Raw genomic sequence first — 23,775 nt, forward strand, 5'->3', positions numbered from 1 at the left:
ATATTCTTCACTTTATCCTCTGCACCAAGAGTGCTGCTTTTTAAGATGCTGTGACAAGTTACAAGTTTGACTTTTAATAACACATCTCAAGACTCCTGCATCCTACTTCCGTGTATTTAGTCAGCGTTAACCCTGTACATTCACTGTAAATCTGGTTTAACATCATGAATTCTGCTATTTAGCAAGGACAAATTTGTGCTGATAGATATCAGTTTCTCCAGAGCAGATCAGATGCGCTTTAGATCCAAGCTAGAAAGCTAACACTCTCACTTCCTCATTCAATTTTTCCCTTCTTTCACACTTCATCTTCCCATCTCTTGGAGGTAAAAAAAAATGTATTTGAATAATAGAATAGTATTTTTGATCAAATAAATGCAGACTTGGTGAGCATACGAGACTTTCTTTAAAAAACGTTGTAAAAATCTCACCAAACTTGTAAGTAAGACCTAGTCACGGTGCTGTGCTGACCAGACTTGCAGACCGTCAGACGTCTGGCTTTGTGACGAGGGAAGGATCATCTGAGGCTGGGGGGCATCTGAGATAATCTGAGTGTGTGTGTAAAACTGCGTGTGTGCTTTATTTGCTGAGGGAACACTGTGTGTACTCACCGCTCTGGCACTGTCCTCATATTCGATCTTGAGGTTGCTCATGGCTTTAATGATGGCCATGATGGACTGGATGGTGTTACTGTAGACCACTGCTCGATACTGCTTGCACTCGTCCTCTGAGTAGCCATCCTCATGGATAATCCTGCAAAACGGACACACAGATGAGCAATCAACCTCATTCAATTTGGATTTGTATTGTTTTAATGTGCAATAAATAAATCATATATACACACACACACACACACACACACACACACAACTTTATAAACCTACCTATCTATCTATTATAAATACTACTTTATAAATCTATCCATCTATCTATCCATTATAAATACTACTTTAAATTAAATAAAAAAAAGTTTAGGGTAAGACTTTTTTAGATAGAAATTAATATTTAAATTTAGCAATAGTGCATTAAATATCAAAATTACAGTAAAACCTTTTACATTGTTAAAAAATGTAAAATACTGTTAAATACTTTTAATATGAAAAACTATTATAAAATTATATTTATCTAATATAATATATCATATTTAAACAATATTATGATTTTACTGTTGGTGTTTTTTTTCCCTATTTGGATCAAATATGGACTACTTTTACAATCTTTAAAAATATTACCAACCACAAACTAAATAATAAATATAAATATACAGCAAAATAAATATGAAAGTTACATTCCACAAGAAAAAGCTAACATAAACAGCGTTCTATAATATGAACAAAAATAAATAAATAAAAATAAAACCGAGCACAAAGTCAGGATGGCGGAGACAGAGAGTTAAGAGCATTAGGTTTTAAACCAAAGCCTGGCAGAAGTATACAGATGCAATATAAAAATGTATTAATATCTACAGGCTTTTGCAGTGGATGAAACTTAGCCACTGAATTGATTTGAAGTGCTGGTAGGAATTGCCTTGTGGATCTTGTCAGACTGCAAATCTATTTAAATTTTTTTTTTTAATACAGTCAGCTCTGGCTCATGAGGATGGACAGAACCAGAGAGCCAGCTCACTCACTCAAACGACACTCAGATAGCATTTAAAACACCTTTAAGGGGAAAATACAGATAACTCTCTCCAATATAACAAAGCACATCTAAATTGTAAAGTAATTTTATAATAATTTAATTCAATTATGTGAATGCTGCGATTGTGCCCCAGATCAGAGTGTGTGTGTTGGGATGCATTCAGTGATGAGGAGGAGTACAACACATTTTCCATCAGAGTGATTAGAGTGTCAAACTACTTTGGGAAAGAGAGGCGTAAGACGAGCAGCAGAGGGCAAGGTCAGATAAACAGTATTAACTGCTGCCAGGGGCCCGATTACACACACACTCGTACATCCACAGCTGTTTATGTGTGTGTGCGCAAGGAAGACACAGGTTATCTACTAGACAGCATTTTTAGCTATCAGTGTTGCGTTTTTAACATTCATTTAATTGTATAATGTTCAAAAATCCTCTCTAGGTAGGTAAGTTGCTGTGAGACGACCTCTATGTGAGAATACATTATTTTTAATAACCTATTTCAGTCGGATGTATAAGAAAAAATCTGTTACTAGCTACCTGAAAGGCAACATGTTCAAATTGATGACTGAACGGATTCATTGAAATGAACGATTCGACTTGGAGCTCTGGGGTTTGTTTGTGAGTACGTGCACTTTGAGTTCATTAACTATTGACGGGGCAAAAAACTGCCAATGTGGCATTTGAATGGATGTGTTTGAGAAAGAAAATAGTCTTTTTTAACATTTTTCCACTATAGAGTTGCAGCTGTTCCCTCTCACACCATCCACACCAGTGTCAGACACTGGCACAGAGAGAGTAAGAGTCTGAAAGAGAGAAGAGAAAACATTGTTCACTCACTTCATCTGTTTTACAATGGTGCTCTTCCCCGATTCTCCAGCACCTGTGACAAAAACAAAGAAAACAAGGTTAATACAAACAACACACTCATGCACACACTTTACTTCCGAGAGGAAAGCAAGCTCACAGTGTATGTTTTTTCCCTCCATCTAGTCCGAGTCTTAGTGCTAATGCCCACCCTGTAGCAGTGTGTGTGTGTGTGTGTGTGTGTGTGTGTGTGTCCTATACTTCCAGTTCCTCAAGCTTTGCTGACTCAGCTGCCGATCTTCAGTGTTCCACCCTCTCCCAAACCCGGTGCTTTTTTAAGTTTAGCCTTTAATAGAGATGTCTGAGTGCTTCTCAAACAGGAAACGGGGCCTTATCTAGGTATTTTCCACAGGCCAGCAGGGGCACGCTACTCATCTGACATACAACTCCCTCATTTGAACTCATTTATGTAAACACACAAAACATAACCGCCATAAGCTAGGATCAACAAGCTCCCACAAGCACACTTCTAACATCTCAAAAACAAACATCTATGCGTCACAAAGACATATCTGATACGGACTGGCACATTTGCGCGTTGGGGAGCGTGTCACATGACTTGCAGCTCTGAGATGTAGTGCTGCCCTCCAGCCATCAGTCTGTGGCCCTCTTACACAACTCTAAACACACACAGATTGCACTGCAAAATGAGCGGAAAACTGCCCTCAGACTCGAATGAAATGGTATCCGAAGATGCACAAAAAGAGGAAAGCCTAAAAAAAAAAGAAAAACTAAAGTAAAGAAAGCCTCTGTGCGTGTCTGCGAGTTCAAAATCACAGCGTTTGCACACCTGTCAACATGCCACATGCTCACACCCACTTATTCTAAGTGAAGAGACGACTTCACACTTGAGCAGCTGCTATCAACACCTAAAACATGCAAAATCAGATCTCCCACATCCTACATAGATGGCAGCCATTCAGACTGCAGCCAAGCATCAGTTTGTGGCTTTCATTTGAGAGATTTTTGCAGCTACTGCACGTTTAGAAAGTTAGTGTTAAGGGCTGTTCCCACCAAGGAATTTAACTATAAAAGGGCCTTATGAAATCAGTTATTTCAATTTACATTTTATTCTTCATCATATTCTTTTAATTTTTTTTATTTTTCTGGATTCCAATTTAAAAGTTTAATCAATTTTTTTAATCAAAAAGCATGTCTAATCAACTGAATTCATAAAACTTTAACAAAGTGATGATTTATGCTTAATGATTATTCTAATGATTATTGTAATTGTAAAGATTTTATACAAACTTATGATCAAAAATAGTGGTTACCAAATGAAGGCATAAAACATTAACAATTTTTTAAGTTTTAACAAAGGAAAACTTTAACATTTCATTTTATTGTCAGGAAAATAAAGTGTTGCACAACAGAGGTTTACGTTTAAAACCGTGCGATGTGTTAAAATTGTATGATATTCTTTAAAAATAAGGTTTAATTTATTTCATATTAGTTTTATTACTACTACTACTTTGAGAAGTACACTCTACTTTACATTAGTTATATATTATATAGGCCTCACTACAACTAACTATAACACATATAATATAAAGATATTAAGAAAGAATGTTGGTAACCTAACAGTTGCTGGTAGCCATTGACTCCCATACAATTTTTGTTTTCCATAGTATGGAAGTAATCAACAACAAGAGCTTGAGCATTTAAAGTTGCAGACGACAAAACTGCAGTGCACGTTTACAGTTTAAACAACTCAATTAAACAAACAATTGCATAGTCTGATGATATGGACAAGAATATAATTATTGCCATACTTGGCAAACTTGTATTGTGTCCGATCTCTCAGAGGACAGAGATGGGACAGCTAAATGAATATATATATATATTTTTACATGTCATGTTACCTTTGAACCCAGACAGACTCTAGACCTCCCCATACATGCTGAAGGCCTGGTATCAGGTGTTGTTTTTGCTTTGCATTGGTTCTCACACAGTTGCGGTACCTCAGATCTGAGGGCAGGTGTGGGTGTGCAAATGACAACATAGGCTACGCTAATGAGAGGTGCACCAATACAGTAGAGCGATGTGGCAGTGAGCTCAGGTGTGCACTCCTGATCTGGACATAATGGTTTTTGTGGACATAATGGTCTGAGGTACACAGGAGGCGAGAATAATTCACTTTTTGTTTTTTTTGCTGCAGCTCCGACCCAGGTTATCACAGTACACATCTGTCTAGGTCCACTCTGCCTGTCTTATTGTCTAGCTTGGCCATCACTTAAAAAGTGTTACAGTCTCTTAACTGCATTATGAAATAATAAGAAAGTAATGTACTTATTTAAAAGGCTAAGATCATGAGTGTGATCCATCTAATCACATTCAAACAGACTTTAGTTCTTGCTCTCGCTCTCACTCCATCCGTCCTCTGGGTTTTTGTATTCACTGCTCCAGCAGACAGACTTGGCCACAGCTCTCCACCCTTAGTGATGCGGTTGCTAGGCATTAGCTCCTTTTTCTGCTCAAATTCTAGGAATCTCCAGGCTTTTACAAGCAGAGCGTGATCTCTCTGACTGTTCCCTTAATAAATTCATCTCACTCGTTCTTATTTTTCTTCTGCTCTGATGTTTACAAGCTAGTCTAATGGCAATGCTGGGCTAATAATCTGATCTGAACAAAGAATTTAAACAATACATAAATGTTTTTTTTTAATTATTACAAATGTGTTAGACCTGATCAGGTGAAAAAAAATAATAATAATTATTCAGGGATTCATGATCAAATTCAAAAACAGAAGCAGCAAATTGGCGTTTTAAATAGTTTAAATAGTAAGTATAACACAGTTATAGGGTTAAAATATATAAATGTGTCAGAGCTGTGGCACAGCATAATCTAAGCATAATCTAAAACAAAACACAAATGACTGCATCCTGTTGGGCATAACTACAATCTTGAGAGTTGAGACAAAAGAACAAGCAATTTCCATTAGGATTCGCTGTGCAGAGTGATGTTAAATAAACAATACATCTTACTAAAATTAGTTGTGACCACATCGCTTAATATTGTAGTGAACCGTTTCGTGGCAATTGTTTAAAAAAAGGAACAAGAAAGCAGCAATTTATGAATTGTGCACTCTTTCACATAATACATACATAACCAAACACTTACAAACCGGATACTTTGGATTAATGAAGTGAAGGTTTCATAAGTGCTGAACATCCTTGCAGTGCCTCGGGGGTCATTTGTAATATTATTTGCCAGCTAAACCCACCGCTGGATAATGAATCGGCAATGAAAAAGATATTGTGAAAACGGTCAAACACTTTTGATGCGGCTAGATCAATGTACCGGCAGAGACCGCAGACTGATGATGCCCTGTACTGGATTGTTTTTATGCCCTAGTTTATATCTAGTAAATGGATAAAACCGTCAGCCATTTATTGAGCTGTCTAAAAAATGTATTTGTCTGCTTATTTATGGCTTTAATTTTTTCCCCAGCTTGGATTATCACCCTCTGGTCAGATCTATGGGATTAAGAAATGTATGCCAAAACACATCATGATGCCAAAATGTCAATCTTCATTTAGTTCCAGATCATTTGCACCGCCAGAATGGTACTTTTAATGTACACATACATAAAAAAAAAAAATAATAATAACTTGATTAAAACATTATACTGTATACGTTGTGTACCATAAGGGTATGTGTTCATACTGAATTTTGAGAAATTATAAAGGTTAAATTGTCATCTTTATTTCAAACGACCCGACCGACCGCGACCCAAATATCATTACAATTATTTTTGGATGACTCGTAACTGTGGGTAACTGTGGGACCGAGCTCATCTTGGATCAACCCGCGCATCACTGGTGTGTGTTTATATGTATCCAAGGGTGTGGGAAGAGAAAAACAGAGGCCAGTGGGAGTGTGGCTCTGGGTTTGTGTGGACAGCAATGCCACTGTTTACCATCATTTAGGTCACAACATTTACAGCTGAACCAGCCTCACACACAGCTGCTCTATGTGAAATAAGGCACCTGATGGAATTTACCGCTGATTAGAGAACCGGCTTTACTGACGAGATGCGCATTAATGATCGGCCGATCGTGATCGAAGCAGCCCTATTCATTCTTTTTATCATTGAAAATTAAGCAAACTAATTTTTTTGGTAAACAAAGGGGACTTACTATTAAAAATAAAACATGGAGGAAATGTTGTGTGATTATTCCTTAAAAAATAGTTTCATTTTAGTAGTAGTACTAGGCTATGTACATTCTGTTGAACAATAGTAATGCATTTCTGTCAAATACTTGTCTTTAAACTAAACAAGACTTTTATTTTGACAGGTTGCAGTGAATACCTTTATAGTTGTGCATGTGATGTGATGCTAGTATTACTAGACTCACGCCTGTCTCTCGTTCTCAGTCATTTCTTTTTAACACATTAAACTGAAATTAATTGGCTGCGTTAAGGAGCAAATTTTTACACCACTAATGTATTTATATATATAAATATAAATATATATATACACACACATAAATATATATACACACACACACACACACACACAGTACAGACCAAAAGTTTGGACACACAGAAACAAAGAATGGAAAATGAAGAAAACATAATATGTGCTTGTCATCTCGGGAACGCGTCACAAAAATGAACCGAAACTCAGCAAATATTTTCCTTACAGAAATAAATATACCTATAGAAAGCTGTAAATGACTACAAAACTAAATAATTAAAATCCAAGACAAATACTCTTATTATTATGTAATCCGTAAAGATGAGTTTCTTTTTAAAGGCCTGTCCAATGATGAGATGGTGGGTCAGGATCATTAACTTCAGTGCGAGACTGACTTAAGTGATTAAAATATCTCTTAATATGATGATTATTTTGCGGCAAGCTGTAGCCTATTTAGCATGCTCACATCACGTTGCTGTGCAAACTCATCATTTCCGTGTGTTTTTTAAAGCAATGTGGTTTAAAAACAAGTGATTAAAGCCATTGAAACGCAAAGAACAGCAATTTATGTGCAAGCTGTCAGTTTCTGAGCATGATTTCTGCAATTGGGCTGGATCTAGGTTGGGTCATATTCAAACCTAAAATGAACCCTACCAGAGTTCATTTGGAAGCAGACTGAGACCACCTCTTCAGCTGGTTCTTTGTGCAGTTGTTCGGTCCGCACCCAAGTGCGATTGCTGCATACATACCTACCAAAAAGGTTTGCACCAAGGGGGGAAATTAACTTGAGTTCGATTCAATCGAACCAAACAAGACGGGTGTGAATACACCATTAAGCACTCAAACAGATTCTGGTCTATAGTCCTCCTTAACATTAAAGTCCATGAAAGTCTTTAATGGAAGGCCCATTTTATCATCCACAAGTTGCTTAGAAAAGTAACAGCACACCTCTTCTCAACAAACCACATGATTTGACTGGATCATGTCCATAGCAAAACCAGTCCAGGATGAGTTTGTTCAATACACATTTGTTAAGAATGCAATAATAAAGCAGAAGACAATAAATAAGAGAGAAATCAATAAGACCTCAGGCAGTGTCTAGCATGAGGAGTAAAGTAGGTCTACAAGAGGCCTCACACAGACTTCAAGAGACAACAGAGGAAAGAGTCTGCAATACCATGTGTGAGAGTTAAACAACAACCTTAGCTTCAATTCATTTAGGAGCATGAAGGTCATTCTCATGACCTGTGACCATGTGTCCACTCACCATATGCAAATATCACAGATGCCCTTGAAAATCAATCAAAACAATGAACACTAAAAATAAGAAGTGAAAATTCTGATAATTCTCCAGCTCCAAAATCTCCATCTTCTGCCAGCTCATGAGACGTTTAATTAGAGAAGCGTATTGTTACCTAATGACTCCAACCGGTCCATTGAGAGGCGTGTTGATGTAAATAAAGTGCTTGGTTAGAGATTATGCACCGAGTAATATCTATTAAACACCTGCCTTCAGGGCCCTTGCGAATACGTGAGAGTGAGTTTGTGTGTTTGGCTGAGCTAAGTATGACACTGGTCTCATTAATCTAGGCAGACAGCAGAAGGACGGAGCATTGAGTGTGTGTGTGTGTGTGTGTGTGTGTGTGTGTGTGTGAAAATCTCAAAACAAGCAAGCAGCAGCCCAGAGGCATTGAAGTCTCCTGGCAGAAAGCAGATCTCCCCTGAGCTCTCCAGTCTAACTCATGAAAGAAACACCTCTCAACATGAAAGAAACACCTCTCAACAAATACCAAAAACATCAAATGCATCAAAAAAGTTTATGTAGCAGAGAAAATCTTACGGACTCCAAAAAAGCAAGTGCTTCCTCAAAACTATTATGTTTGGGCATGTATTTGCCTAACCGAACTTAAACTAAAAATAGTATTATTCTTACATATATATATATATATATATATATATATATATATATATAGTTTTCTTTAGAGGTTGACTGATATGGGTTTTTCACTGGTCGAAGCCGATATTTTGGAATCAGGGCAGTCAATGGCCGATATATAATGCCGATATTTTGGCCGATATGTTTGGCCAATTTTCTTTTCTTTTTTCACATTCATCTCATAAAAGTGAGTGAAATTCTTTTTGCAGGGTATAAGATAGTAATAGTAGTAGTAGCCCAATTTCGTATAGTAATACTTGGCTCAAAACTTAAGCACCTTCTCAAAACAGTTCTGAAGCATGCTTTTTGTTTATATTTACTGACAGATACTAGTTTTTCCCACAGACAGCAAATTAATTCTCTGCCAGCAGGAGGCGCTGTTGGAGCAGAGATATAGCGGTTTCCCCAGTACATCGTGGAGGATATTGTTGGATAAACACACATTTCATGAAGAAATTTAATGTGCATTTTATAATGAGACCAGAAGTTTCATCTAAATTGAACATGTTTTTACTTTCTTATGCAATGGACTTGTTGCACTTATGAATATGGTAACTTTCCGGCATCACTTCCAATAGGGTAAAGGTAATTATGCTTTCGAAATGGGTTGTATTGCCCTGACACACACTCCGCTGCTGCAGAGTGTGAGCTCTTCTGTCTCTCACGCAGCCTCAGATGGAGCTCCGCAACAACACTTAGTTGCTCGCCATGTGCCTGCCTATAAATACGCCTTATTTGCAGCACAATCGGCCAATGGCGAATAATAATAATAAAAAAGGCCAAAAATCGGCAGACATTTTCTACAGATTTTTAATCGGCTTTGTGGTAACTCTGTGACTTAACTGACCATGACTCTGCATGCACATAGTTGATTTCACGGATTGATATGAAAAAATACGGCAGTGTGCTTTTGTTCACACAACATAAAAGCATGCTCAGCGAACTCCATGCTATTTCCGCAGTAAAAATTCCATTTTCTACTGGTTTTGGCCATATTAATTTTTTTCGTCTCATGTAGTGCACTGCCGGTGTCTGAGAAACAACAAATAAACAAAAAATTAGTGCTTATTTTTAACAGACAAACTATGCTCATATTCATAATTCCAAACAGTCAGTAAGCAACAGGTGATTGGAAACACTTTTGTAACGACATTGTGCTGGGAGAGTCAGATCTCGCACTCGCAGGGCAGCACTGGTGACATCTTCCAACTGAATCATAGCTAAGGTTCATCCAAAAAGTGTTTCCCATGCATTGATTGATTTGTGGCGGGCCGCCAAAATATCAAAACTGACTGCCACAAATAGATTTTCCATAAGGCTTTGACTTCGTTGAATAAACAAGGCTGTAGGAAACACTGCAGCATGCATGCATGCATATTATATGGGAAAAAGCAGCTAAAAGCATCTGAAAGTTCACTTTCGTGTGTGTGAGGTGCGGGAGCTGATGGCAGCGGAGGGGATAAGTGTGTTGGTCAGTGGATATTGTGGACAGGTTTTTCTGTGTCGTCATGTTCTACTAGTTCTACAGCTTAAGATTTGGAACTTTCATGATTAGTAACACATACAACTGTGTCCTCGCCACAGTGCAACACTGAAAAGAGACCCCTCTCAGATGTGTTTCGAACATTATTTAAATGACACTGGTATTGTGGTATTTTGAAAATTCATATCCTGAGAACAATAAACAACGGTATTCGGTATGCAGCGGTATACCGCCAAGCACTAATTTGTACTACGATAATAAAGAGAATTTTAAGTCTTATATTGTGTAAAGGTTATAATCTATTTCAGATAAATCTGTCCAGTAAATGACATAAAAAGAAAACAAACTGTGTTCAGTCACTTTATATGTTGGTTGATCAGACCGTCTGCTCCTGTGTGACACTAGCCTCAGTTTAAGCCCTCATCCGCTTGGCAACCGTTCTATTTGTGGTGATCGATACACATATGACAATAAAAGGTTGGAGACTGCATCCCGTGCACTGGCTGAGGGGTCAGACGGAATTGCTGTTAATAGGTAAAATGTCAGATCTGAGCAGAAAGAACAACATGTCTGTCTGCGGAGTATGCAGATATCACGTAGTAATTTCAAAAGTAAAGCTCATAGATAAGTGACTTTCTAAAAGCAGTCCATCCTATTTCCATCAAGAGTCTCTCCTCGCAGAGTTTTATAGTCCAGGGATGAATGAGTGTAGATAAACACGGATGTGTGGGGGGAGTCTAAGCATTTGGCACAATCTCGTTGCAGATCTGACTAAACAAAACCAGGCAATTGGCCAGTTTGAAAGCATGCTGGCATTTATTCAAGAGAGAGACAGGTAGAACAATATGTGCACCGCTGATGCTTTAAGCATGTAAAGATCATTTAGCCATGTGGGCCCTTATCTGAGGAGACTGTTTCTTCCATCTTAGATTGTGCTGACACGCAGATAAAGATTTGATTAACTCCACAAACAGGAAATCCTCTTTAATTTCACAGCTGCAACAGGACAAACGAACAAAAGCTTGTGACTGTCCGGAGACAATTCAGTTCTATACAATGAACTTTATACATATATACAATAGGATAAACCAACTACAGACATAAACATAAAACCAGAAGCTCATACGAGTCCAGAAAAGCATGAATGTGAAAAGGCACTTAAGATGCTTCCTGGTGCTTAAACTGCAATTGTTTTAGAGGAGGAAACTTTACCACTTTAGAAAAGAAAGATGCTGAAACAAAGGTTAATCTGAAAACTTTCACAGTTGGATTTCATTGTGTAGACAAGAAAGTACTCCTCCGAATAGTGGAACTACACTAGCAGTGTTGAATGTTATCGATACATAAAAAAGTAAAAGTGACATGGTCAAGTATGATATGACATACTCTGAATTATTGCTTGGCTATTATCCCATCATTAGTGCACACACACAGCAGTGAACACACACACACACACACACACACACACACACACACACACACCCGGAGCAGTGAGCAGCCATTTTTGCTGTGGTGCCTGGGAAACAGTTGGGAGTTCAGTGCCTTGCTCAAGGACACCTCAGTCGTGGTATTGAAAGTGGAAGAGAGCGCTGTACACTCACTCCCCCAAACCGACAATACCCACCGATACGAGACTCGAACCCACAACCTTGGGATTATGAGTCCGACTCTCAAACCATTTGGCCAAGACTTGCACATAAATAATAAAACAGCATATGGCATGGGCAGATTTAAAAACTTTAAATATTTATTTATATACAACACTTGTAAATGATTTAATTAAGCTGATCTTAAATTAAAATTATTAATGAAAATATGTGAATAAAATAATATTATAGAAATTAAAAATTATTCAGCAAAGACACAAATTGATCAAAATTGAGTATTTTTTTGAGTATTTTTTAAGTAAAAATATGTTTTACTTCAAATTAATTCTATTCTTTTGAACTATCTTAGGACCTTGAACCTTAAATGTATCATGTTTTCTACAAACATATTATGCAGCACAACTGTTTTCAACATTGATAAGAACTGTATTACCAATCAGCATGTTCGAATGATTTCTAAAGGATCACGTGACATGAAAACTAGAGTAATGGCTGCAGCATATTTTTATGACTCAGAGAAGTTAATATGTCATATTGTGGAATCCATGGATTCCCCCATATTTTTGTATTTCATGGAACAGAAGATGTACTCGAGTCTTGGACTGGGCCACCAGAGGCTCCAATAAAAGCATGATGAATGAATTATGCATACTTCCATTAGCGAGCTGGCCTCCTGAACACACACAAATAAATTATTGATAACGTCGACAAAGCATAAGTAAGAAAAAAATTAATGTGAGAGAGCAAAAGAAAGAGAGCGTAAAGAAACCATGAGAAAAAGTGACTGCGTTTCAATCCTGCTTAATACTGCTGGTACTGAGGGACAACCTTCTGTTTTCTCATATCAACTGTACTTGTGGTTCTAAGGTTAGGCAAGAAGAATAAATATACAATTAATTTTTTTCTGGATGCATCAGGCTTCACAGGCTTTCAGGTTTGATCAGACGCTAATTACAAATAAATTATATAAAATTACAGTAAGATTTACAGTATTTTTACAAGATACCAGGCGCCTACAATTAGGGGTGCACCGATCAAGATCGGCCGATCATTAATGCGCATCTCATCAGTAAAGCCGGTTCTCTAACCAGTGTTAAATTCCATCTGGTGCGTGATTTCACATAGAGCCGCTGTTACTACACAGAGCTGTTGTTAACTGAGAAGATGCGCAAATTCATGTTCAGCGTTTATCTGCGCATCTTCTTTATCGCTGATTAGAGAACCGGCTTTACTGACGAGATGCGCATTAATGATCGGGTGATCTTGATCGGTGCACCCCTACCTACAACAAGCACTTCTATAGATCATTACTGGATTGTCATTTCTTTGAGAATTCGATAACATGCTTGTATTAATTCTAGCTTTTATTAGACAGACACATTTGTGAAGTATCTTTGAAATCTATGAGAGCCCTGTATTTGATTCCTGCTCTAGGCACAGAGAAGAGCTTAATAAAGCCATGGCAATATCCCATGCCAGGCAATGCATTACTAAAATATCATTATTGCTCGGCGGGGGGGGGCACAGATATGCTCTTCAACACAGAACATCAGATTGTTCAATCATTATCTTTCCTAAAAATGGTTCAGCTCAAATATAGACAAACATACAGAAATAAATAGTGAATTTATGAATAAAATCAACACAGACAGAGACACTTAAGCTAAAAGATGAGGAGACGCAAAGACTAGTGGTAAGATACATTTTTCTGCTTGACCGATGTGGCGCACCAGACTTTTATTTTGACGGCACTGAGAAAGGCTCTCGTTTACTGTCGCTGTTAACAGGACCGTGCTGCTGTGGCTTTGCTGAGAACTATTTTTATATATATATATATATATATATATATATATATATATATATATATATATATATATATATATATATATATATATATATATATATATATATATATATATATATATATATATATATATATAGACACACACACACAAATGTACACATATTGACTTTAGACCGGCTATCGGCCCCAATGCTTTCCAACGTATCGGCAGTAAAAAAAAAAAAAAACACAATATCCGTCCACCACTAACAAGGACATGAAAAGAAATGAAGCATGCCAGACTGAAAAAAAAGCAACCGAAGCAGTGTATTGACATATGCCTGTTCATACACACACTTGAGCAAAGGACAGCACACACACAAGCGTTGTACTTGATAATTAATTCCGCCTGAAAGGCCATCTATCAAAGGAAGAAGTCTGTCTGGCGCTCCAGGTTGCCTTGAAGCCCTAAGGGAAGAAAGAAAAAGACTCCAGACAGCCACACACAAACAAACAAACGCCTCCCTCACTTCTTCATGTGATCAGTGAAATCTGACTGATCACTGAAATGCAGCAGAGCAGATGCTTTCAGTTTACAATCTTTGTCTAACTGAACTAAATGGTTTTTATTTCTGTAAAAAAGCAAAAGGACAATGGGGGCAGCCCACTATTAATCACGTGGGCAAGTCATGTATTCCGGCTAATGCCAGTAACACGGAATACCGCAGTAAGGATTCAATTAAACAACACAAACTTTACATTTGTAGAAAAGCACCAACAATATTCTTTTACATCTGAAACCGGGTGTAAGCAGAAGTGAAAAAAATCTGCTTTTCATCTCTTCAAATGAAACTGGAGTTCAAAAGGCATCTGTGGCTCAGGACTGATGATCTCCAGACCCTGAGCTCAGGTTAAAGCTTGTCAGAGGTTAGACACAGATGGATGGAGGCCAGCTGCTTACAAGGCCTGGGCACTGTAGGGAAACACTTTCAGTTCCCTGAAGACAAACTACTATCATATCCCAAATCCTGACAAAACTTTTCATGAGTACTTTTCATTTTCTGAATATATGGGTAAAAATAATGCATAAACTTTTTAAACAGAGATAATAAAGGTTTCTTTTTCTCAATAGCAAGTTTTCTACACATGCAAATATGATATGCAAAAAGGTGCTAATAACACCTTTTATCCACAGTCACCTGTGATTATTAACACCCCTTTCATTCCTCTCTTCAGGTAAGCATCTATAGATACAGGAGCTATTTTAAACCATGCAGCATTGATGGTAACATGGCACTGTGTGGAAGCAGAAAGATGAATTAAAGCCTAATGAAAGATAATGCAAGGTTAAGGTGTGTCTCTGAGGAAACTGATATATTTTTCTAATTTAAAGATGATATTAGCTTTGAAATGGAAAGGAAAGTCTTGTCATTTTTTTTTTAAGAGCAGTGGGTGACACCAAGCAACTATGCAAGTAATATCAAATTTACACTGCTGGGCACAAAACGTTAACATACTGAATTAGTGTTTATAAAGAAGCTGTTAAATAAGGGTTTATTATTATTATTATGGTTTTGTTTTCACAAATGCAGGCCAAATGTAAAGTGATCAATCTTACGACTGATGTTAATGCAATTATTTATACAGCTGATCATGTGTTGCAAAATATTGCTCATTTCAGATTGAGCCACATTCACTACACTGAGCTGCAGTTCTGCGATTATGAAGGTAATATTGCCTAATTGTCAATTACTTGTCAATTGCCAAACTTTGTTTACCTTGCCATGTCGCAAGAGTGCAGCAGATGTGAGTAGTGAAAATACAGAATGGAGTTTAATTCATATGGACTCTGAATGAACCAAGTGGAGGCTGTAGTAAAAAGGGAAGTAGAGCCTAACTTATAAGGGCATTCCAAAAGTGGAATGGATTTGACTGATAGCACTCTGAAAAGAGAACAGACATTCAATTAGCTCAATTAGAGACGGTAAAAGTGAGTGGGTCCAATATCATTGGTCTTAAAAAGTGGCTGGGTCTTGCCTCACCCACATTCAATGGTTCCGACGCCCATGCGTGTGAGGCTGACTTTTTGTATGCTTCCCATGTTCCAAATCAGTCACTGTAGGCCATCAACCAAGCCACTTTCTAGTTATCAGTATGAGTCACTGAAACATCCATATCAGTCAACCACAAGGCATTCTCTACAATTTTACATCCCCCTTTTTGCAATGCAACCATAAGCAATTTAAAAACTACAGCACCTGTTATCTGTCTCAAATGATTATTTATTTATACCTCAGGTTTAAACAGCCAGCTCCGTACTGACAGATGAGCTACGCATTACTTCCAGTTCCCAGTGATGCTTCTGAAATCATTCTGCCCAAACAAGCCGGGCTAATGGCTCTTGCGTCACATTGTAAATTGAAAAGCAATGATTTGGGAACAAGCCAGCCGTCTCTCAGGGGTCTATACCCGACGGGAACTGGGAAACAGGAGTTTCGAGAAGAAATGTCGGTATCTCAAATAGCATCAAGTGAACTTCTCAAAACAGCATAATTTGCCAAGTCCTCAGATGCACACACATGTTTTCAGCCTACAGGAACAATATGTTGTGTCAAACAAGCAAAGCCCAATCCATCAATATTTCTTTATTGTTCTGGTCATTCAATTTTAATTTCCTTGATGAGAATGGTAAACGGGTATTGATGCTTTGCAGGACTTACGGTTTTAGATCAGGGACAGATTCTCAGAAAGAAAACATGTCTGATAACAGGACTCATACAGGAAGTTTAGTCCCATTTGCACTGCCATAGTAACCTCTAGCCAGCCAAATTCAGAAAAAAAAACACATGAAATGTAAAAAAAAAAAAGTAGTGTGGTTAGAGTAAAAATATTTATAAAAGGCCTAAAGGTCTCGCGCCAGACCTACAGTGTTCAAGTATTACTTGTGGCACTCTTAAAGCATCATTTCAAATACTAATTTTGAAATGTAGACTATGCTTTGGGTCAGCTGCCATTTCACATGGCATCTAACATACCCTTTACCTTTCTAAAAGATTAAAGGAATAGATAAATGGCTGATGAGCTGATGATATTCAATCTGGCTTAAAGGTTATGACCAGGCATTACCTGAGGGCGATCCTGCAAAGACAAGCCGACAGATAGACTTGATCTCCTGCCGGGTCTGTTCGGGCAGTGTTCAGAAGCCAAGAGCACTGACAGATCAGGATCATTATCCATCACAGGACCCCTCAGGCCACAAAGGGAGTGAGATAAGATGCCCTGAAGAACAGGTATATTAGTTCCATCTTATATTTGGGCTGTTCTCAAGTAATCTGATTTAGACTAGAGTAAGAGAAAAACCAAACCGTGTCTGGGGGAGGAAGGAAAAGGAGAGATTTGTAAAAGTACAGAGAGGAATAAAATTCTCTTAATTGTCCTAAGAGACAATTACATGGTACAGTAAATCACAGCTATTAAACAAACTGCATGCTTTTCACCATCACTACATTCTTAAGTCAACATACGACTTTTCAAGCCAAAAATATATTAAGTGGCTCATGGATCCTGATCTTAGAATACTTTTACTCACCAGAACCCCGTTTCTCACAGCTTTAAATATAAAAAATAAAGAATTACATAACTGACCTCAGATCAGTAAGGGGAACGTGTAGCAGCACCTGCCGAATGGTTTGGCGGAGAGGCCTGACAGTACGCAAAAGGAATACGGAGTGATTTCCCCCGCTGCACTGACAGGGATGGCATTGTGAGAGACAACCTTCCCCTGAACCTCACATGGCCCTCAACCCTGCTACTGCTCGATTTTCTATACTGTTCTTTTGTTTATTTGGTTTCCTTTCAAGGAGTCTCCCTCTCTCTCAAATGCAGCTGACAACTGCCACAGTTCTGACCACTGAGAAACAAGAGACACGGATGGAGAGAAAACTCACAACTGCACAGATGACTCAGTGAAATAACTATCAACCTAAGCAAAGGATACATTTCCAAACACCAATCCCTGCTGTACATTTGTTTGAGGAAACATGAGCTTATAGGTTAGCCTCTCTCTTGCCATCTATCCATCATTCTTCACATGTTCAGTCATGTTACAGAAACATAAAACGGACAAACTGCAACCAAATTCTGCTAAAAAGAACCACATCTGTAAATTATGTCTCGCATGGGATATTAATTCTACAAAGAATGTGTCTGGGAACAGCAAAATAACAGCTTGCAAAAAAAGACTGAAATAGGTAAAAAAAAAAAACTCCTAACAACTCTGCTTGAAGTCTGAAAGTTTCTCCTCACTGAATGTGCAAACAGCTGTCTGCAGTCAACACTTTGGTGAATGGCTGTATTATTGTGAAATCCCTTTTTCCCAGCACTTCATGTGTCACACTTCAATTTTCTGTCTTTCTACCGCTCTCTTTCACCCACATAAACAGGCCTGTTGTCTTTTGAAACAAATGTCACAGCGGTCTCACATAAACAAACAGCTAGACCTAGCTAACCCTGTCTCAGTTTATGTGTGTTCAAAAACAATTACAGATCATTTCAAGATATACATCAAAAGCCAAAATGATGAAGTCTGATGCACTTTTATCAAAAGCATAAACTTCTATGATTAATTTAGTGAAACTCTTGTCTGACTGTGCCCAAGTGGCATGACAAAAGTGGCGTAAATCCCCCAAAAAACTTGATGTAGCATATATTATGTGATGTCCCATTTTCTTGTGAAAGATGCCCTGCATGTGAAATATTACATGCACAATAAGACAAGATTAGAGATAGGTTCTCAGGGTCTTACAGTCTTTGGTGGTTACTGCAGTGAATGATTGCTATCGCTGACCTCTTTAGTTGTGAAAACACAACTACGTGCTTTAGTCTGAGGGCACAACAAACAGAGGGGTGGATACAGTTATTTAATGCTAGTAACGGTAAGGTAAATCTCTGACATGATATAAGTGTGACAGAGGACACCGAGCTGGTTGAGCAACAAACAAACTGAAGTGACTTTACATTAAAACAGTTTGACATGGATTGATGAACATTCACACAGGAAGGGGATGGGGTGTGTTTCAACGTGCCAATCTGTGAGATGGAGCTGAAGGGAAGTTGAGGTTTTGAGTCAAAGAACAGATGCGGCCAAAATGATTCTGACTTGCAAAGAAGGGTTTTTAAGTGTTTTGTAATATTTTTTTTGAGGGAGAGTTAACCCTAAAATTAAAATTGTGTCATGTATTCACACTCTTACTGTTCTAAATCAATATTTTCTTCTGTGGAACAAAAACTATTTTATGTTAAAGTACGATTTAACTTTTAGAATGCATATATTAGGGCTGGGCGATGTATCGAATATTAGCGATTATATGGAATTAATTTAGACGACGATGTAAAATTTGAAAATATAAGGAATATAGAATATTTCAAATTCAAGCATACTTTCCAAAGAGAACGTGCCAAATGTCCAAAAAAGGAACATGTAACTGCAGACTGCTCTATGCACCTCTACTATCTTTCATGAGAGCGGTTGCCAGATAACAAGAGTTTAAAACCCAGAATCAGAGCTTCGCTGTTACGAGGATACATTTTCTGCCTGGTGTTTGCTTATTTTAAACAATCTGGCAACCATGCACACGTGCTTACTCCTCATTGTGGAAGCACCGCTGAGATGATCTGAAAACACTACTAAGCTGGAGTTTAGTGATCTAAAGAAAGTGTTGTTCTGCTGGTCTGTGTTCTGTCATGAGATCTCGACTGTATTGTTTGTGATTGTGATAGCTGCAGAAATGCACTTACTCAACCACTGATGTTTGGATAGAGAAGCATAGGCTGTAGCCGTTTGGAATTACTATTATGGAATTTCACTGTTATATTTACCAGTTTTCATAATATAGACAGAGAGAGTGCAAAAGTCTTCTGGTATTCATTTATATATATTTATTTTAAATGCTCACTCTGTCTTCACACAGCTTTCCTCAACAACTCGCAAATTTATTCATTCATTTGGACGAAACTAACAAGCACAATGAAGGGAAGGCGATTTCCGGAATTCCCTGTAGTAAATAAATCGGGTGGAGAGCAGATGTGCAAAACAAAAACAACAGTGACTTTTACATCTTTAATTACATCTGAGAGACGTCACCTCAGCCAGACCCTACTGAAGTGTCAAATCAGCCACAAATGTTTCTGCAGAAGTGATTAGACGAGTATAGAGAATTAAGAACAAGGTTCTTGCAAGCTAAACAAAACATAATGGTGAAAACAAAAACAAAAAGTGCGAGGAAATATGCCTCTCAAAACCACTAGATGGTTCATTTTTTCAACCAGCTTTCTAAGTTTACCGTTCAACTTTCTCCATTCTGTCCAAATATGACTTTCCAAATCCCGAGTCTTCCTAAAACATTTCCAAACCAAAGCACTTCCTGTCAACAAGGGCAACACTGATTTATAAAAAGCCAAAACTCCCGTCTTACACATTTCATTCCTGCATTTCAGGGAGAAGGATGGCGTCACAACTTTGTAATATTGTTCCTCAAATCAAAGCGAGATTCTGGTAGTTTTTCCATCTTTGTTTGTTGTAAAAAGATTTTGAAGGGCTGCTCAGTCTCATTATATAATAAATTACAATGTGTTTGAAAGGTAGAAGAGAAACCTCTGCAATAAAAGAAGGAACTATCTACTCTGTGTAAGTCAACAGAGTTCTCTTAATGGACAGGAGAAAATGCTGCACATGTGGTTTGGCGTCTGTTATTCATTCATCACAGTTGGTGCTTGTAGAAAGCTATTTGTTTTGGATCACTGATAGGGTGAAACAGTGTCACTATCCAAATATACTTCCTGCCTTACAGGAAGCTAGTGTGAGGGTTCTGCCCCAACTCTTCCGGTTCTGGATGCACACAGAATATCTGCCCTACATTAGTGTTTCCACAGTACTGTAACACCGATAACGCTAAAGACAGTCACCTCTGCACCCTATTGTACCTCACTGCAACACAAGTTGGCGTTTAAAGCACTCCTGACTCAACAGTAAACTTGAGCACGGGTCAATGCTGGCTTTTCTTCTTTTGCAGAATACAATCGAACCACATCTGTCAGTCAGCTTTTGGCAAACTCACTTAAGAGAAGGAACTGCCTCAGGCACAGTGCCATGACAAATATAGATGGCCACCTTTACTCCACCTCAAGCAAAAAACGGAGAATGCCTGACTGAAGGACGAAGAGTGAAGAGGACGAAGAGAAATGGACATCTGACTTTCCATTGTTTGCTTCAAGAAGTTTGAGGCAAGGAGCCTGGATTTCTGTGATTCATTTAAACAAGGCAATGCTGAAAATAAAACATTCTCCTCAGCTCTTCGCTCCAAGAATGCTTAAACGCTACAGGCAAATACACATTTGTATTGCTTTGTCACAAACTTCCTTGCAACAGGACTTTAAAGAAAGTGAGTATGTTGCATTAGTTTTATGATCGCTGCACTTGGGACATTTAAAAAACATTAACAGAATCTCAACTAGAACTGCACTCCTAGTCTTCTACATTGAGGATGTGTGTGTAACATTACAAAAACTGCATCAAAATGAGCAAAATGCGGAAGGAAATATGGTTCTATAGCTCTCAGTCCCAAGGGACAGAAAAAATTATGAAAAGAGAATTGCTCTACAGCTTCACATTAATATCCTGAAGAATTTATGGTATGAATTACAATAGATAATGACTTTGCCGACTGATGCTTAAAAAAAATCTAACTCCTGCTTTCTGAATCAGAGGCATGTTTTATTAGCATAAGAAATCTTGTTTTAGTTTTCAGCTGCTAATTAATTTCATTTAATGGAAGTTCTGCACCGACAGGCCCTTCAAGGTGGCTTTCCTGTAGCTGTATCCATGGTTACAAAAGCGAAGGCAGGGAAAACTCATTTTAGGAGGGAGCATGTGGATTTGAGTTGTGAGTCTGTGTGTGTGTGTGTGTGTGTGTGTGTGTGGCAGATTGTAATTCCAGGCTTCAAAGGGAAAGACTAAATGAAGCTTAAAGGGGAAAAAGAAAATCACTAACCTCGGAGTCGTTCAGGGTGGCAAAGCTGTACAAGGGTATCAACTTTATACAGGGACAACCATGACAAATATGTATGCAAGGAAACAGTAGTAAGCAACCTTTTTCCAAACATCACTCAGACATTTTTTCAGCAACCTTGGTTGGGTTTTCTGACTGGGTTTTTAATAATGTCTTAGTTAAAGACTTGACATGAATCAAACAAATCAAGCTTTGATGTGAAAAAAAAAAAAAAACTTAAAAATAAATAACAAAATAAAAATTAATAAAGGCACAAGACTGTGTTCTAAAAAGCTCTAATGAGGGTCACATATAGTTTTTCTGCTAAGAATTCTGAAATTATATATACAATATATATATATATATATATATATATATATATATATATATATATATACACACCCACAATAAGTCGTCTTCAAATGTTTAGAAGTTAACGTTAAAAATCAAATGGAGGAAAAACAACTTCCAGAGCCCAGCTGTTGCACACTATTATAGTGACGGCAAGCTAGAATCTAATTTGTTGATTGTCGTTTATGATATATATGCAACTGACATGCACCAGTATGTGTGAGAAAATTAATGTAGCAGTGGGTCAGGCACTCAGTGTCTCATGTGGATTTAGTTAGAACGACACTTTAACCTTGAAAAGCTCAGGTTTCCAGCGCTCATGCCGACTATAAAATGGGTCTTTTATTCTAGACAGCCTCGACAAGCTTTCTCTTTGGAACATACACAGCTCAACTCTTATGTGCTTTGTGTAATCACATGGTTGTCTTGCCCTTGCTCAATGTTTCCTGCATTTCTGTCTTGTTTAAAGAACCTTTGCACTCGAGGCTTGGGATTCAATGGAAGCAAGATCGTGAAGAAATAAGCATAGTTCGTTTTTTTGAAGTGCTGTATTTCATTAAAGGGACAGTACACCCAAAGATTAAAAGCTATCATCACCATTGTGTCACTTCTACTTTAATACTAAAGCAGAACACAACAAAAAATATATATTTTCTCTGATGAGTTTCACTTACTGTAAAAGTACACAACCTTATAATTGTGGCTCACTGACATCAGGGAGCATGACACGTTATTTGTCAGTCACCTGTTGCAAAACACTGAATCACAGCATTTAGAAATCTCACGTAAGTATATATGTATTTACATTCTCTTTTCTCCCCATCACACGCCTTTCTTCTCTCGCTCTCATGCACTTCTCATTGCCCTAGAGCTCTCACAATCAGGTAGCTGTGTATCCTGCCATTATTGATCTCTGTGTCCCGTCTCCTGCTACTGGAGATGTGTGAAACACAGCTGCCCCAAGCTAATGATTAGCCCAGCGGTGGAGGAACAGCCCTGACACAGACTGTTCAAAGGTACAGCAGCACTATTCTTAGGAAAACTTTCATGAACAATGTCATAAATTCACAGTCATCAGATCACATTCACTAGAACTGAAAAGCATAAATCAAAAATCAAGATGTTAAGGCTGATGAGATGATATTAAAGTCTCAGACAACTTAAGGGGAAAGCGCTCATCTTTCACTCACTTTCTCTCTCATTATGTGGGTGGATCTTTGAGGGCTGCAGCCGTACTCCTCTCTCTCTAAAAGTTTTCACAGTCTGCTCACGTTATGTTGCCCCACAAAGAGTCTTTCTGTGGAAGGGCACGAAACCACAGGCCTGCAGACTACGACATAATTACAAATCACAAAGCCCTCAGTACTGCTGGCCAGCCCCAGCTGCACTCTGCACCCTTTCCAACCCCAAACAGAGTCTCTCTCCATTCCTCTCTCAACTGGCTGAAATCCCTCCTCCTTATGACACACACTTTCTCCTCCCAGTGAAAACCAGGTCTCACTAACTTTATAAATCATACATGAAGAACTTCGAGGATCCGTTAGGCCAAACGCACACCACACAATTTAACACTTGGTTCACTTGCTTAGTCTGGACCAGAGACCCTTACAGGTCTCTCTCTCTTTTACATTAAACTATTAGCCTCCAA

At 38.1% G+C, this 23,775-nt stretch overlaps 1 protein-coding gene across 2 annotated transcripts in view; it reads right to left on the reverse strand.

The window, feature by feature from the left end:
* Positions 1-23,775, reverse strand: part of LOC128022163 (guanine nucleotide-binding protein G(i) subunit alpha-2-like) — a 50,268-nt gene that overhangs the window by 9,199 nt on the left and 17,294 nt on the right. Inside the window, exons 1-3 of one of the 2 annotated variants that reach the window (XM_052609453.1) lie at positions 23,318-23,338; positions 2,476-2,518; positions 609-750 (exon numbers count right to left, since the gene is read on the reverse strand). In XM_052609453.1, the coding sequence (XP_052465413.1) occupies positions 609-750; positions 2,476-2,480 (147 nt within the window). In that variant the 5' untranslated portion in view covers positions 2,481-2,518; positions 23,318-23,338. Of the gene's footprint in view, positions 1-608; positions 751-2,475; positions 2,519-23,317; positions 23,339-23,775 lie in introns of those variants that run through there. The other variant, XM_052609452.1, reaches the window with a different exon arrangement.

The sequence above is a fragment of the Carassius gibelio genome, chromosome A11, assembly GCF_023724105.1.
Source record: "Carassius gibelio isolate Cgi1373 ecotype wild population from Czech Republic chromosome A11, carGib1.2-hapl.c, whole genome shotgun sequence".
In the NCBI taxonomy this organism is placed as follows: Eukaryota; Metazoa; Chordata; class Actinopteri; order Cypriniformes; family Cyprinidae; genus Carassius; species Carassius gibelio.